The sequence below is a fragment of the Sinocyclocheilus anshuiensis genome, unplaced genomic scaffold, assembly GCF_001515605.1.
Source record: "Sinocyclocheilus anshuiensis isolate Anshui unplaced genomic scaffold, SAMN03320099.WGS_v1.1 scaffold207, whole genome shotgun sequence".
NCBI classification, from domain to species: Eukaryota; Metazoa; Chordata; class Actinopteri; order Cypriniformes; family Cyprinidae; genus Sinocyclocheilus; species Sinocyclocheilus anshuiensis.
In genome coordinates, this window is record NW_015551045.1 from 4,249,709 (window position 1) to 4,265,921 (window position 16,213).

The 16,213-nt window shown below is 37.6% G+C and overlaps 1 protein-coding gene across 3 annotated transcripts in view; it reads left to right on the top strand.

Annotated features, from left to right (window-relative positions):
- LOC107661721 (RNA-binding protein 27-like) overlaps positions 1-10,954 on the top strand; it is a 20,386-nt gene extending 9,432 nt beyond the window's left edge. For 2 of the 3 annotated variants that reach the window (XM_016451466.1, XM_016451467.1), the window contains exons 8-21: positions 672-848; positions 1,385-1,531; positions 1,653-1,794; positions 2,043-2,196; positions 2,388-2,591; positions 2,835-2,969; positions 3,882-4,007; positions 4,132-4,206; positions 4,435-4,602; positions 4,784-4,888; positions 8,301-8,498; positions 8,592-8,675; positions 8,780-8,920; positions 9,070-10,954. In XM_016451466.1, coding sequence (XP_016306952.1) covers positions 672-848; positions 1,385-1,531; positions 1,653-1,794; positions 2,043-2,196; positions 2,388-2,591; positions 2,835-2,969; positions 3,882-4,007; positions 4,132-4,206; positions 4,435-4,602; positions 4,784-4,888; positions 8,301-8,498; positions 8,592-8,675; positions 8,780-8,920; positions 9,070-9,159 — 1,946 coding nt within the window. In that variant the 3' untranslated portion in view covers positions 9,160-10,954. The remainder of the gene's footprint in view (positions 1-671; positions 849-1,384; positions 1,532-1,652; positions 1,795-2,042; positions 2,197-2,387; positions 2,592-2,834; positions 2,970-3,881; positions 4,008-4,131; positions 4,207-4,434; positions 4,603-4,783; positions 4,889-8,300; positions 8,499-8,591; positions 8,676-8,779; positions 8,921-9,069) is intronic. The other variant, XM_016451468.1, reaches the window with a different exon arrangement.
- The last annotated feature ends 5,259 nt before the right edge of the window (positions 10,955-16,213 follow it).

Here is a 16,213-nt window from a genome sequence, read left to right on the forward strand (position 1 = left end):
TATATATATATATTTGTCATTATTATTATTTTAATGTTTATCAATTGATATTAAAATCTTACACTATGCATCACAGTATTTTCCAGAAAATAAGTTGCATCTGAATACAAATTTGCACAAGGTCACACAGATAAGTCGCATTAGTCAAATTGTATTGTTTAATTCAGAATAATGTACAACAACCGTGAATAAAAACAAAACATTAAAAACACTATAAAACACATATTTTAGTTTCCCTCATTCTACAACAAATCCTTTGAGTTTAACAGTATTCAGAACAAAACGACTGAAAAATATAAAAGTATAAACTGTAAAACAAGCAGAAATTATAGTGGCTTTCATTATATGCAACATTTATTATAAAAGCCAAGTCTAAACAAATTTATTCTAAGTGAAATTGATACTACCTGCATGTGGGAAATGCACTATACATGTTTTGCATTTTTGACATTAATTGCATTATACAAGGCGCTTTGGAATTTAAGCTCCAACATGTTTCAGATTAGTAAAAAATGTTACTTACATTCTGGCTAATACAGTAAATGCATTTGTTAATTGATAAAATGTAGCAAAATCTTGGACTCTAAATCTTGAGGATGACTTTATATTAACAGCATGTCATAAAATTAGCTGTAGAGAGTGTAGTTCAGTTTGCTCTTGTCTTGTTTTAGGGCCTCCTCTAATCCCAGCTACTAGGATAGACACTCCACCCCACTCCAGAACCAGCACCTCTTCCCCTTTGGCCCTGCCTGGAGTGAGACCTCCTCTTCCACCACCACCACCACCACCTCCTTCCTCTTCTTCCTCCACTTCTGCCTCTCTCCACCCTCAGTACACTCTCTCTGAATGTAAGCCACTGCACTTTTCTGTTCTCGGCTTGAGCAGTGGTGCTTCTAGAGCTTACTGTTATAAGTGTGTTTTAAAGGGGTCATATCATGGAAAACATGCTGTTTTGGAAGAAAACGTCTGGTTTTGATGCACTGCACAGATACTCCAGTAACTCAGATTTTCCCATCCCATTTTTTTTTAATTATCAGCATCTCTGACACTTTAAGTGGACTTCAGGGAAGGAATTATGATCCCTTTAAAGAAAAATTAGCCTTTTTGTGTTGGTGGTGGTTCTGGTCTTGTGTGTACTTTAATTCACTTGAATCAGGGATATTTTTTTCCTAAAGGCTGCAGTAACAGATTCTGACCATGTAGTTGTGCTGTTGTTGCATTTTACTTCTTGCAGCTTTTGAGCTTATTTCTCTGTTATTGGAGACAGTGCTTGTTAAATAAATGGAAATAAGCTACATGTTTTGTTAGCAGTGTCTATCATTAATCTTTTTTTTTCCCTGCATGCAGTGCATATATTTTAACGTGTGTCTTGTGTCTCATACAGACAGCTATGACCCTGAGGCCTATAACCCAGAGTCTCCAGGACTGACCGGGCCAGGCAGAGCTCAGTACCGCCATTTCATCCCTCGCATCCAGACGCAGAGACCCAACCTCATCGGCCTCACCTCTGGAGATGGACAAAACTCCCGAGGTATCAGATGTGAAAGATCAGTCCCACAAAAATGACTGTTTTGCTTGTGTATTGCATGAATGTTTTAAACTCGTTCACATTGGCAGCATGTAACTGAACTTTGGTTTATTTGTGTTTTTAGCGGCTAACATAGTAATCCAGACAGAGCCATCCGTCACGAGAGTGTCGAGCGGCGAGGTGAGGTACAGCTCTGAGCAAGAGAACAGGAAGAGATGTCTGCCAACTACAGACGGACCACAGGTCAAAAAACCCTGGATGGAAAAGTGAGTGATGAGTGAGCTGAGCTCTATCCTCAGACACGGAAATGTACACTTTTTTTTTTAACCGTTAGATCATATCAAGTGTATGTATATTTGAATACATATATAAATATACAGGAGTTCAAACTTTTGACCTGTAGTGTGTGTTGCATAGAATATGTAATGAAATCCTGGAGCGTGAAGAAAACACTAATGATACAGGAGGAGGATGCCCTGTTTTGTGGTGTAATGGGGTCTTTTCTGTTTTACAGACAACATTTCAATAACCAGCATAAACCCACCTTCCCCAAAAAGAACCATTATGTAAACACCAAACTAGAGGTCCGCAAAATCCCCCGGGAGCTCAACAACATCACCAAACTCAATGAGCACTTCAGCAAGTTTGGAACGATAGTCAACATCCAGGTACTCATTCTATATAGATTAGCTTGGAAATCAACTGCATACATGTTATGCTCAGGACACTTTCTCAAAAAGATTCCGTTTTAATTGAATGCATGTCATTGTGTTCATCTAATGCTTTTGTTACACAGATCACCTAATACTGTTGTAGTAATTTTGAAGTAAAACTGCGTCCTATCCTGTGATTTCTACAGGTGGTGTTCGGGGGCGACCCTGAGGCGGCATTGATCCAGTATACAGCTAATGATGAGGCTCGGAGGGCCATCTCCAGCACCGAAGCCGTTCTGAATAACCGCTTCATCAGAGTGTACTGGCATAGAGAGGCCACATCTAACACACAGGAACAGGGACCCAGTCAGAGCACAAACCCTGGACACCAACATCCCACAACACACAAGGTCTGTCCGAAGTGTGTGAGAAAATTCAAACTAGAATGTGCAATCAGTTATATTCCTACATTTCATTGTGTTTTAATATTTGGGAAACAGACTCTTTACTGGCCAGCCCTCATTGAAACATTTGTGTCAGTTTAAGAGTGCACCCAAAAATGATTCATTAGTATCATGTGACCGTTTATCTATGGATGAGAGTTTGTTTGCCATTTGTCTACATTCCTTGACTGAAATTAGTTTTGTTCACAGGTCATTAATAAGCAGCACACAGCAGGATCTTACGTGCTGAATAATAAAACCTTCCCTAAACAGCAGACTGCCACAGGAGCCGCAGGCACCACGGGCGGCACTGAACCTACCAGCCCAAGCCAGGAACCTTCAGTGGTAAAGAAAGCACATGAATGTTTGCCCACATCTGACTGAGAGAATACATGCTAGAATGTGACATTCTAAAAAGTTCTTATCATACAGAGCATTTTAATTTCTTCCCGAGGGTCAACTAATAGTTTTATGTGTATATACACTACCAAAAGCATGGTATAATTAAGTTTGTCAGAAGTCTCTTAAGCTCACCAAGGCTGCATTTATTTGATCAAAAATACAGTAAAAACAGTAATATTGTGATTTTTATTACAATTTAAATTAAACTTATTTTTTTTATTTGAATGTTTTAAAAATGTTATTTATTCCTGTAATACCAAAATTAAATTTTCAGCATCACTACTCATCTTCGGTGTCATGTGATCCTTTAGAAATCATTCTAATATGCTGATTTACTGCTCAAGTATTAGCAGTTATTACTGGTGCTGCGCAGTTATTAATGAGGAACCATTTTATTTATCAATGTTGAAATTAGTTTCTGCTAATTAGTAATTTTGTAGAAAGCATGAAACCTTTTTCTTAGGATTCTTTGATTAGAATGTTCAAAAGAAGAACATATGAAATAGAAATAAATAAGATTTCTAGAAATCTTATATGAAATATAAATCTTTTGTAACATTAAAATTTGATCAAATTTTTGTCCTTTCTGAATCAAACTATTAATTTCTTATTTTTTTTCCAACTCCAAATTTTTGAATGCTTGTGTATGATTTTCACAAAACGTTTAAGCATTCAAAACTTTTTTAACATAAGAAATGTTTCTTGAGCAGCAAATCAGCATATTAGAATGATTTCTGAAGGATCATGTGACACTAAAGACTGGGGTAATGATGCTGAATATTACTATTTTTTCTTTTTTATACACAATGTGTTCATAATCAGTCAACACTAATTGTAATTTCTCTGTTAAACAAGGGTTTGACAGCACCTTCAAGTTTAGCGAAGGGTCCGTTCTCACGCACAGTGTTGAAAACTGCATCAAAATCATTGGGAAAAACGGCCAAAGCACTGGAGGCTCAGGAGGTTTTGAAAAAGAAGCAGGTGAGTATTTCCTTTCTCCTTCTCACCTCTGTAAGCCGATAGCAGCAGCTCCACCTGCTTGGATTGCACAGTCTGGATTGTACTTATGAGTGAGCTAATGTGGCCTCTGACCTCTGGCCTTCAGGAGGCGCTGAAACTGCAGCAAGACATGAGGAAGAAGAAACAAGAAATGCTTGAAAAACAGATCGAATGTCAGAAGGTAGGAAGAAATAACAAAACATATGTTTATATACAAAAAGCTAAAATCTTGGATGAACCTACACATTTATATGTGTATTTATTTATTTTTCTTATTTCAAATTTAAATTTTTATTTTTATTTTGTAAATCCACATTTGAGAGTAATGTTGAATGTCATACGGCCGATAGTTGGCAGTTGTTCTATCTGGCCAATAAGTGTAACACTAAACCTGAAACGTCTTCTGCAGGTGCTGATAAACCACCTGGAAAAGAACAGAGGGATGAAGCCAGAGGAGAGAGCCAACATCATGAAGACTCTCAAGGAACTGACAGAAAAGATCTCTCAGCTGAAGAATGAGATCAGCCCCACCTCACAAGCTACTGCCAACAGCACACAAACAAAGTCAAAAACAGACGTAAGACAACTCTTATAGACCTGGTGTTACTGCTGAAAGAAGCTTCTGATGCCATAGCACAGATCATAGTGTCTGATATCTGATTATAGCCAGAACTTCGAATCTGTAGTTACATAGAGATTGCCACCTTTGTTTTATAAGATCTTACTGAATTTAAGTATAACTATTATTTCATCTGTAGGCACAGAAAGAGTTGCTTGACGCAGAGTTGGACTTCCATAAGAAGCTGACGTCAGGAGAAGACACCACAGACCTGAAGAGGAGGTTGGGTCAGTTGCAGGTGGAGGTAAGTGGCCCCTCTGACATCTGATAAGGGTTTTTCAGTGGTAGATGCCGATATACAGTGAGAAAAAAAAGAAGAAATTATATTTTGTGGGAAGAAAATTAAGCTTGTTATAGTGCCATTAAAACGCTGCTATTAGCAGGTGTTGTGCATTTATAGTTTATAGAACAATAGAAATCATATAGTTACTTTTTACTGTGTTAGTGATGCATGGTTTTACCTCACGATCTACAAATGTGTGATACTAGCAGTGGATAATTTTAATAAGATTAGAGTCCTAACTCTCAGTCAGAATATTTACATTTTAGCCTATAAAAATTAGTTTGCTACAATTTTAAATAAATGTTTGTCAATTAAATACGTTAATATCTGCATTCCAGCTCAAGCTGCTGCTACTGTCAACGCAAGCCACTTTCAAATGTGCAATTCCATAAGACAAAACATGTCATATTAATAATTAAGATAATTAATAATTATTAGGGCTGTTAGTTTAATGTGTTAACTTAATTAATTAGTTATAAAAAATTTAAAAAACGTGATTAAAATGTTTTAACGCAGTTAACGCACTGGCCCCCGTCCCCAAACCTGTACATCATCTTACATTCCATACTGTTGACAAATATGATGCAGGGTAACAACTCCATAAATGCAGTTATGCCCTAAAATTCAAGATATTGGTGCAAAAATGCCTCTTTATGTGTTTTTGTCTCATATTTATATCATACAATAAGCCGTATCTGCTGTTTGTCCCGAATATCATGAGTTTAAATGTGATTTTATACAACAGTTCAGTAAATAAGAAGTTGATATTGTGTTATATTTTAAACACAATATTACGTGTTTTTGCTCAATTTTGCAGAGAACATAATTACCTTTAAAGCCATAGCAGAACAGTTGTGCGTCTCCGAGCAACACAGCGGTGTTTAGTTTCTGAATGAATCCGCGTTTTGAACGAATCGTGTGAAACAATGATTCAAAGGCCCATTCATAAAGAGAGCCATTTACTTCATTCCTGAATGAATCAGCCTTTTGAACGAATCGAATGAAGACATTTACCGCCACCTGCTGGCAGATTTAGTTTCTTATTTAGAGTACCATTTAATTAATAATAATAATAATAATAATAACATTAAAGGGATAGTTCACCCAAAAAAATTTAAATTCTGTCATCATTTACTCACCCTCATGTCATTTCAAACCTTTCTTTTGTGGAACATAAAAGAAGGTATTTTGAAGACTGTTGGTAACTAAGCTGTTTTGGTTACCAGTGACTTTCATTGTATGAACAAACAATACTGAGATGTTTCTCAAATGATCTTCTATGTTCCATAGTTTGTTAGGCTGTTGTAGCCTTAATGTTTGTGTAATACATTTTTTGTTGAATCAAATAAATATTTCTAATTTAACAAAAATAGCTTTAAAAAATCTTTTGTGGGTATTTTCACAATCAAATTTTAAATTTAATTTAATTTAATTAGAGTAATTAATCGAAACATCATGTAATTAATTAGATTTTAAAAATTTAATCGACTGACAGCTCTAATAATTATTAGATCCTCCAACATGCTCTCTCTGCCGAATCCCTTTTTCCATTACGCATGTTTTATTAGATTGTGCTGGTTTTAACTCGTTGAGAAACCTAAAAAAAAAGATTTTATGCCACATACAGTTTGAGTTTTTAGCAAACATAAATGATAAAAACATGATATAATTCAGCCATAATATTCCTCACCATGAAAATAGCCACAGAAGCTGGAATGGCATTAAACACAAAAAAAAACAATTATTAATTATTTTTGGCGCTATAGAGCTTGGCTCTCAAATGTTAGTCTAGAGCTCTGTAGTTGCTATACCATACTTTGTCATACTTTTTTTTTTTTTTTCCTCAGCTTTTTTCCCCCCTAAACAAAAGAGACAGATGTGCACACCCAGAGCCAGCATAATTCATTTCACTCAAACACAGTCTCACACTCAGTCCTAACATAAGCGTTCCTAAAACAAGAGTGACAACAGAAACATCACTGCTGGCACTGGGCTTAAATTAGCTGGTGTGAAATATGCATGTCATTACACTTCATCTCCTGCACATTTAACTCTGAGCACTTCCCAAACCCCAAGGACCCGTCCCTAAACAACACACATCCCTCTCCGCACGCTGATGCTTCTCATTCCATTAAAGTTTGATCGGCTCCCATGTAAGAAATGAGCGAAAGATCAAGGGAAGACGATTAATGGAAGAGAGCGAACGGAAGAAACTGCACTAGCTGAAAGACTGTTTAGTCAGGGCATGAAAGAGAAATGACCAGCATTTGGTGTGGCTTTTGTCACTCCATGGCTTATCATTTTTTAATTTGCAGTCAGGGTAAAGGTTAGGCAACTTTCAAAGTCTAGTACTTTTTGGAAGCTCTCACTACACCGTTCCCATACTTCCATAGCTTTGTTCACCTTGTTCTTTTAAAATGTGAACAATAGTAATAATATAAAATGAGTAGGTGTGTATAAACTTCTTGACTGGTAGTGTATCTGAAATTGATGTTGTTGGGTATTATTATAATAATATATTAATAATATATATTACCAGACAAAATGCAAAAGAGTTGTGTGTATGTATGTGTATCTGTGTGTATATATACATACATACAAACATTCATGAAAATGTACTTCGATTAAGTGTATATACAGGGATCCTGTGCATCTTAAAAAGTCTCAGTTCATCCTTCCACAAATTAAGGCATAAAAAAGATGGAGCAGAAGGTCTTAAACTCATAAAGTCATGCCATTAAATATTGCATTCACTGCAAAAAGTGATATTGTCCTCAGTATTTTTGTCTTGTTTTCCAATACAAATATCTGAGCACCCCTTAAATCAAGAATCATTTACTTGAGATGCAAAATGAAGAAATTAAGTCTTGTCTTCCAAGAAATTGAACAAAATAAAGTGAGTTTTGGCTTAAAACGAGAACAATCTGTCAATGGGGTATGAAAACTTGTTTTTCCTTTGAATTTGATTTTTCTGAATCCATTGGCAGATATTTGTTCTGGATTTAATCAAACTGGCTTCATTTTGATCGTTTGCTCAAAAAATGAAATTGATTTGAGTAACTGTATCTTGATTCATGAATCTTTAGACATTTGCATTGGAAAACAAGACAAAAATACTGACGGGCCTTACTTTTTTTGCAGTGTGATGAGACTATACAGTAAAAATTACCATTTTCTTGGTCTTAAAAAGGTGTTTAAAAGTCTTACATTAACTTTCATAAAACATGCTGAAACCCATCTATGCATATGTAGTTGTTTTACCATTGTTCACTTTTATATCAAGTTTTTTATATATATCATGATATATAAAAACTTTATATTTTTTGTCATAAGTTTTGTTAACACATCCACCCTCTGTATTAAAATCGCATAGGCAACATGGTTGGGATTGATCCCAGCTGGGCGGGGCAAGCCACCAGCAGCACCAAGTCGAGGCAGAGGGAGGGGCCGAGGGCGGAGCCTGAGGGGGCGTGGAGGAGGCAATCACATGGTAGTAGACCACCGGCCTCGAGCCCTCGCTATCATTGGCGTCACACAGGAAGAGAAGGAGGAGCTCATGCCGCATTTCGTGGTAAGACTTGAGTTTAAATAGTGCAGGTTGTGTCTTAATTTGTATATATTTGTATATCACTAAATTTAGGATCAACCCTTATGACTTGTATAGAAATTTGGCGAGATTGAGGAGCTTCGTGACCATGATGCTACCAGTGTCGTGATGACCTTCAAAACCCGAAGTGAAGCGGAAAACGTACTGTGACTTTTTTTTGTTTGTTTGTTTTCGTTAGTTTTAAATGTAAACTTTATTGTATGATGTTAGTTCAATTTAACAGCACTAAATCATCTTTTTTTCAGGCTGCAAACCAAGGGGCGAAGTTCAAAGGTCGAATTTTACAGATCTCATGGTACAAACCCAAAACTCCATCCGTGTCCACTGAACCAGAAGAGGAAGAGTCAAAGGAAGTGGTCAACGCCGCAGGAATTCATGTAATGACGGTAATTAGACGGCCAGATTACACGTAATGATATTGTATTTTAAATATATAATTAGCAGTGTTATGTATTGAATGTGTAAGTAAAATGTTATTACTTTGTTTATACTGCATTTTTTTTTCTTAAATGTTTATCTTTACTCCTACTTCTAGGAGCCAGTCAGCCCCTTTCTGCTTCCAGAGGAAGAGGAAGAAGATGATGACGAAGAAGATGAATATGAGAGCCGCTCATGGAGGCGATGAGGAAGGGGAAACGGCACCACTTTTTGTTCAAGGACTCTCATTTTTAGTTTCTGTTTGTGAATTCTAATTTAAGTATATTTGATTGAATAAGACAAAGAGTCTTTTTTTTTAAATGGTTTTCAGTATTTTGAGAATTGGAAAAAATGAAACGGCTAATGGCATTCTCCATACGGGAGAATATAAGAGAATGTGAGACGTCTGTGGGGACTTGCAGTGTTTCTGTCACTGAAATCTCTGAATTATATATATCAAACTCTCACTTTTGCTGAGAGTGAATGCAAAATGTTTCAACTAGGAAACATTTTGTTTCACTGTGCATGACCAGATATCAGTAACTCACAACATTTGTGCCATTTTGGCCTGTGGTAGAAATTCTCCTGATGGACGCACTCATTTGGAATTGTTCCCATTAAAGGCATCTCTTTCCGTTGTTAAGAAACGATATACCCCAATGATGTCAAACCCTTTCAAAACACTTGTATCTGCTCTCTAAAGTTTAGGCAATATACATATCCCCAGGTGGATTATTTTTCCTCCTCCTCAAGATTAATGTGCCACTTCCTGTAAATATAGACTCTATGTGTGGCATACTTCATGTTGGTCAGTGTGTCCGGCTGTTCATATTTATTTCTCACGTCTATGTGATGTTCCAAAACCAAAAAGAGATTTGGATGAGGGTCACAGAAAATTATTATTGTTAATTGAGGTAACATATGAACAGAGGTGTTGTGAATGTATTCAGAATTGATTTACACTTCATTTACGCCTTATATCGTCAGTGTGCAGCTGACGTTTTATGAGATTTGTATTTTTTATTTTTATTTTTTTGTGTGTATATTTTGTAAATGGTTGCAGTAGTAATGACTGTTCTCTTCATTATTTTAGCCATTAGAATGAATGAATCGCTGAACGAATCACATTCATGACTCTTAGAGGCCTATTTAGTGACCGTGTGACTTAAACTAAACATCATGCTGTTTTTTTTTTTTAATGATCTTGTATGATTACACTATACTTTGAAGATTATTTTTTTTGTTGTCTTATATGACACTCCACTCGTTTCAAAAGCCTGGTCCTCCAGAAATGGGTATAAAAAAAGTACCATTTCTGTAACCTTAAATATGATCCAATAGCATGCCTGCGTCTGTATGTGTGTGTTCATTTGGAAAAAAGAAAATATATGTACGAATGCATATATATTTTTTTAATAATCATATTTACATACTTTGCTAAAACAATTAAGATATAAGTTTATAGTTCCTTTTAATGAAGGACCAGTGTAAAGCTTTGAGACTTTATTATATATACTGTTGATGTGACATTTAATAGCACGTTACTATGCCGTTTGAATCCAAACATTCAGTGATATACCTGTTTGCCCCACTCTTTCCGATTGATTGTACAATATGTTATCAATATCCACAATGGTTCAGTTTCTCAGTAACTCATATAAGGTCTGGCAGGTCTTAATGTTGGTTTTGTACACAAGTCTAATAGGAAGACTTGGGACTGTGTGAATTTAAAGAATGGATTTTGATCATTTGTACAACAGATTTACTACATCACATTAGTGCAATGTCATACATTTAGCATAAATAGATTTTGACTTTATTACTGTTTGAAAATTGAAAAATCTATGGATGTATTTTTCAGTTCTTTGTTTGTAAAATGGATTTCTAACAGCTGCATGTTTGCTAATCAATAAAGATGTTGGAATGGGGGTGAGCAAGAGGAATATAAAGAAAAAAAGATTGTTCCAATTGGCCTAAAATAAAATGATTTGCAACAAACAAAAAAGAAAAGAAAAGAAAAAGAGAAATCTCAGCTAAAAGAGAGAAAGAAAGAGAAAAATTAGAAAAATTCCATGATCCATTCCAAGAATTATTCCCCTCTGAAACAGTTGTCGTGTATTTTTATTTTGTGTGCTCTGAGTGAAGGATTATGCTACATAAAAAACACCTTATAGGATGCTATTTTATATTTAGTGTTTTTATGAAGCTCTTAAGATGTTGAGCCTCTAATAATATATTGTATTATTTGTAAATTAATTATTAATGATAATTACTTGCAAATAGGGGAGACCAGGGCTAGTTGCCAGTTAATGTGTAGATGCATAGCTTAAAGCACTCATACGTATTTGCTTTACATTTAGCAGATGCTTTTATCCATATCGATTTACAAAAGAGGAACGCAAAGCCAGATTTATGAGACAACTAGATTAGGAAACAAGCTGTTTCTGGAAAGATGTGATGGTCACAGCACTTCGGGTGGACTTCTACCAGAGAGGAACAGAAAGGGTGAAAGTTATGGAGAGTGACATTTTGCCTCATTGAGGCAAGGGAACAACAAGACACTTATTCAGTGACCTTAGCTGGTGGGATACATTTGTAGTAGTGAGTTGAGGTAGGGAGGAGCTGTTCCAGTGATGGTCCTGAAAGCCAGCGTCAGAACTTTAAATTTAACATGGGTACTGTTTAGCTGATTGAAGACTAGACAATCATCTGCAAAGGCTTAGTCAAGTTGGTTGGAAAGCCTTCCCATAGAGCATTACAGTAGTCCGGTCTTTAAATTATTGTTAGGGTTAGTAGTTGTAACTAAAATATTCTGACTGGAAGGGTCTGATTTTCCTGATTTCTTGTTGTAGGGCGCTAACCTGCATAACCGGGACATTGTTGAGCTATGGGTGAAAAAGCTCAGCTGGTCATCAACCACTACGCCCAGGTTGGTTGCCGTCCTGGTTGGTGTTGGTGTTATACATCCCACTTGCACAATGATGTTGTGGTCAACTGATGGGTTTGCAGGGATTACAAGGAGCTCTGTCTTTGCAAGGTTGAGCTGCAGATGATGCTCCGTCCAAGCAGAGATGTCTGAAAGGAAGGCGGAGATACGGCTAAGACAGTGTGACCATCAGGTTTAAATGAAGGATGGAGCTGCATATCATCTGCATAGCAGTTTTAAGAGAAGCCATGTGCCTTTATGATCGTGCCCAGTGAGGATGTGTAAATGGAGAAAAGAAAAGGAGCAAACACTGAACCTTGAGGCACCCCTGTGATTAGTTGATTTGACTAAGACACCCTTCCTCTCCATGAGACTTTGGCAGATCTGCCGGTGAGGTATGACTGAAACCACCAGGAGGATCTGGTAGTTAACAGTATTAAAGACAGCAGAAAGGTCCAGCAGAATAAGAACAGATGATTTGGAGCCAGCCAAAGACTTTTAGCAATGGTCAATAGTGTATGTTTTTAAAGCCAGACTGGTTGTTGTCACGTAGGTTGTTCTGTGAAGGAAAAGCTGAGAGCTGATTGAACACAACTCTTTTAAGCATTTTAGACAGAAAAGGCAGAAGAGAGACTGGTCTGTAATTTACAGCTGCTGTGGGGTTAAGTGTTGGCTTTTTGAGAAGTGGGGTTACCTGAGCCTGTTTAAAACCGGTGGGAATTTTTTCAGTAGTGAAGGACATGCTGATGATGTGGATAGCAATATTGGTGAGATCTCCTAAAGTAGGTGGGAGGGGATAGGGCCTAAGGGACAGGTTGTTGGATGGCTGGCAAAGAGAAATTTGGAGAACTCATTCTCCATAAGGGGAGAGAAGGAAGAGAATAATGGAATGTGGTAAGTAAGAGGATGTAGATTGAGGGGAGAGAAACATCTACGGGTAGCAGAGGTGTTGCTGATTTTGTTTTGGTAGTAGTCGTGGCAGCTGAAACTCTAGAGGATAAAGAGGTCAGGAGAGAATGGTACTTTCTCAGGTCAGCAGTGTTTAGACTTGCACCATTTCCTCTCAGCAGCTTAATTGCCATTATAACAGTGATGTATGGGATGTATTGGATCTCAATTAATAAAATATTCAAATCTTTACTTACATACATTGTGTGTAATTCGTACAGCCTTAACGTGCCTGTATACGCTCCTGACAATGTCTAGGCATGCTTCTGATGAGATGGTGGATGATGTCCTAGAGGATGTCCTGTCAGACCTTCATCAGGGCATCAGTGACCTCCTGGTGTGGAGTCTGTTGGTGGCTTCAGATCCTTTAATACAACGTCCCAGAGGTTCTCAATTGGATTCAGGTCTGAGGAACATAAGGGATCAGTCAATGGTATTAATGCCTTCATCATCCAGAAACTCCCTACACACTCTGGCCACATGAGGCCAGGCATTGTCACGGAACCCAGGGCCCACTGCACCAGTGTAAGTTCTGACAGTAGTAGTGAGGGCACTGCTGTCTAGCACATGGAAGTATGACCCACTGACTCACTACCAAAACATGCTGGATGATGTTGCAGGTAGCATAACATTCCCCACCACATATACAGACTCTTACACATCTAAAACATGTGCTCTGTGTGAACCTGCTCTCATCCGTTAAGAGAACTGGGCATCAGAGGCGGACATGCCATTTCTGGTGATCACTGGCAAATGCCAATCACAGTGCATAAAGCCATGGTCTGCGAGCACAGGACCCATTAAAGTACATTAGGACCTCACGTCACCCTCAGGATGTCTGTTTTTGACAACCTTAATTTTATACACTCACTGGCCACTTTATTAGATACATTTGCTAGTATCGGGTTTGACCCTCTTTTGCCTTCAGTACTGCCTTAATTCTTTGTGACATGCAACAGGGTGCCGAAAACATTCCTCAGAGATTTTGGTCAATATTGACATGATAGCATCACACAGTTGTTGCAGATTTATCGGCTGCACATCCATGACACAAATCTCCCATTGCACCACATCCTACAGGTGCTCTATTGGACTGAAATCTGGTGACTGTTCAAGAAACCAGTTTGTGGGGGGGAAGATGGCGCTGTAGTGTTGAGACTCAACCTAGTTGAGCTCCTGCAATAATAGTTTAATTATCCTTTTAAGCCCCTGCTAACTTGGTAAACTGGCTGATTTCTTGTGCAAGAATGAGTCTGGAAGATTATTTTGCAAAACCGTCCAGTACTAAGTCCAAGAAATATAAAAAAAAATAGACGAAAACGGGGACGGTCGAAGACCACCAAGCCAACATGGAGGCTTCCACACCTGCCGATGAAGCGGAGCCGAATCTGTTACTAGCAATGGAAAAGATGACTGAAAACATTATGTGCGCTATAGATGCTAAAATTAGCTCGGTATTGCAAGCAATTCATGATCAAACAGCTCAACTTCAGACGATGAATCAGCGCATCGGCGACGCGGAAGGGAGAATCGCTGCTGTGGAGACCTTAACCACCACCGTGGATGTAAAGACGGCGGCCTTAGAAACATTAGGAGGCCTTAGAAAAAGTCTTATTTACATATGACTACAAAAGCTGGGCGCATCAATTGGATCGGGCTCACCGTTCGCTAGTGCCGAAACCAGATCCGAATCAGCACCCTAGGCTGGTGATCGTGAAGATTCACAACTTCGTGGACAAGCAGCAAGTTATGGATACAGCACGGCATGTTGGAGATGGAAAATCACCAAGGATCATGTTTTTTAATAACTGTTCAGCGGCACTGATAAAGTTTTGATTAAGTCAAAGCATAGCTGAAGGAGAAGAAGTTCGAATACGCACTTCTATACCCGGCAACACTCAGGGTGATGATCGATGGTAAAGCAAAGAAATTGAGCAGCCCAACTGCATTTGTGGAATCTTTGGAGTAATTTGAGGCAGGTTTGTCGCATAATATCTGGACATTATCACGGTGGGTTATGCTGTAATTATGGAAGAGAGTGAGTCACGTTAAACAGCCCAATGGTACAAATGTTCTTCTCGTGGGCATGGTTAATTGTTCGACTGGATTAGGGTTTAAATCTGATAAAGGACAGGAGCGTTTTGAGTTGGAATAGCCTCATCTTTGTTCTCTTTATTTGTTTGACATGTAACTCATTTGAGGATATATATATATGTTAAGTTTGGGATTGTGCTCCCTGATGGGTTAAGTAACAGGAATTTACCCATTGTATGTTTGATATTGTTTGTTTTTTGGAAGCTTGGTTTATTTAATACCTTTTTTCATTTTTATTTATTTATTATTTCTCTTAAACAGCTCAGTAATTCATCTAGATCTTGGTTTAAAGGTTGTGAAATCCTAGGCTCAATTCTATATAATATGTTATGACTAATAACTGTATGAAAATATGCACCTGGAATGTCAAGGGGCTCCACAGTCCCATAAAACGTAAAAAAAAAAAAAAAACTATCTTCAAAAAGAAAAGATTGATATTGCATTTCTGCAAGAAATGGACCTAGATAATACAGAACATGCCAAGTTACAACAAGGTGGCTTTGAGCAGGTATTTTTTTTCATCCTTTTCATCTAAAAGTAGGGGAGTGGCAATAGTAAGCAAGTAGAATAAATAAAATAAATGAATTATAAAATAAAATTGATTAAATTATAAATTAGTAAGCAAGAGTGTACCATTTAAATTAGAACATCTGTATGTGACAAACATGGGCGATATTTTATGCTTAAAAGTTTCATTCAGGGACATGGAGTTTCTTTGATGCATATCTATTGCCCTCCTGCTCACCCAGCAGACTTTTTCACTAAAATTTTTGGAATTCAAGGGGTTGAATAGTGAAAATGTAATAGTAGGGGGGATTTTAATTGTATTTTGAACCCTGATATGGATAGATTTCCCCATAAAATATCTCCACTTTCCCCACAAGCGAAATCTTTAAAAGCAATATGCAGAGACCTGGGTTTTGTGGATGTTTGGAGATTCCTCCACCCCTTGGGTAAGGAATTTACTTTCTTTTGAGCCCCCTATAGGTGTCATATGAGGATAGATTATTTTTTTATTCCCTGGACTTTACTCAACTCAATAACTGACAGTCATATTGGAAATATAGTTATATCGGATCCTGCTTGTGTGTTACTTTAACTGTATTAGTATTAGATACAGTATTTGTCAGGGTTCTGTCACTTCGGTCTAGTGTAATTCATGGTTTTGTGACAGAGCCCTAATACTCCTGTCATGTCTTTGTTTTCATGTGAGCGTGCGGCTTCGAGAGTGCTCGAGCCGTGCGCTCTCGTCTGCGTGCACTGTTTCATGTTGGAGCGTGGTGTTCGGATCCCG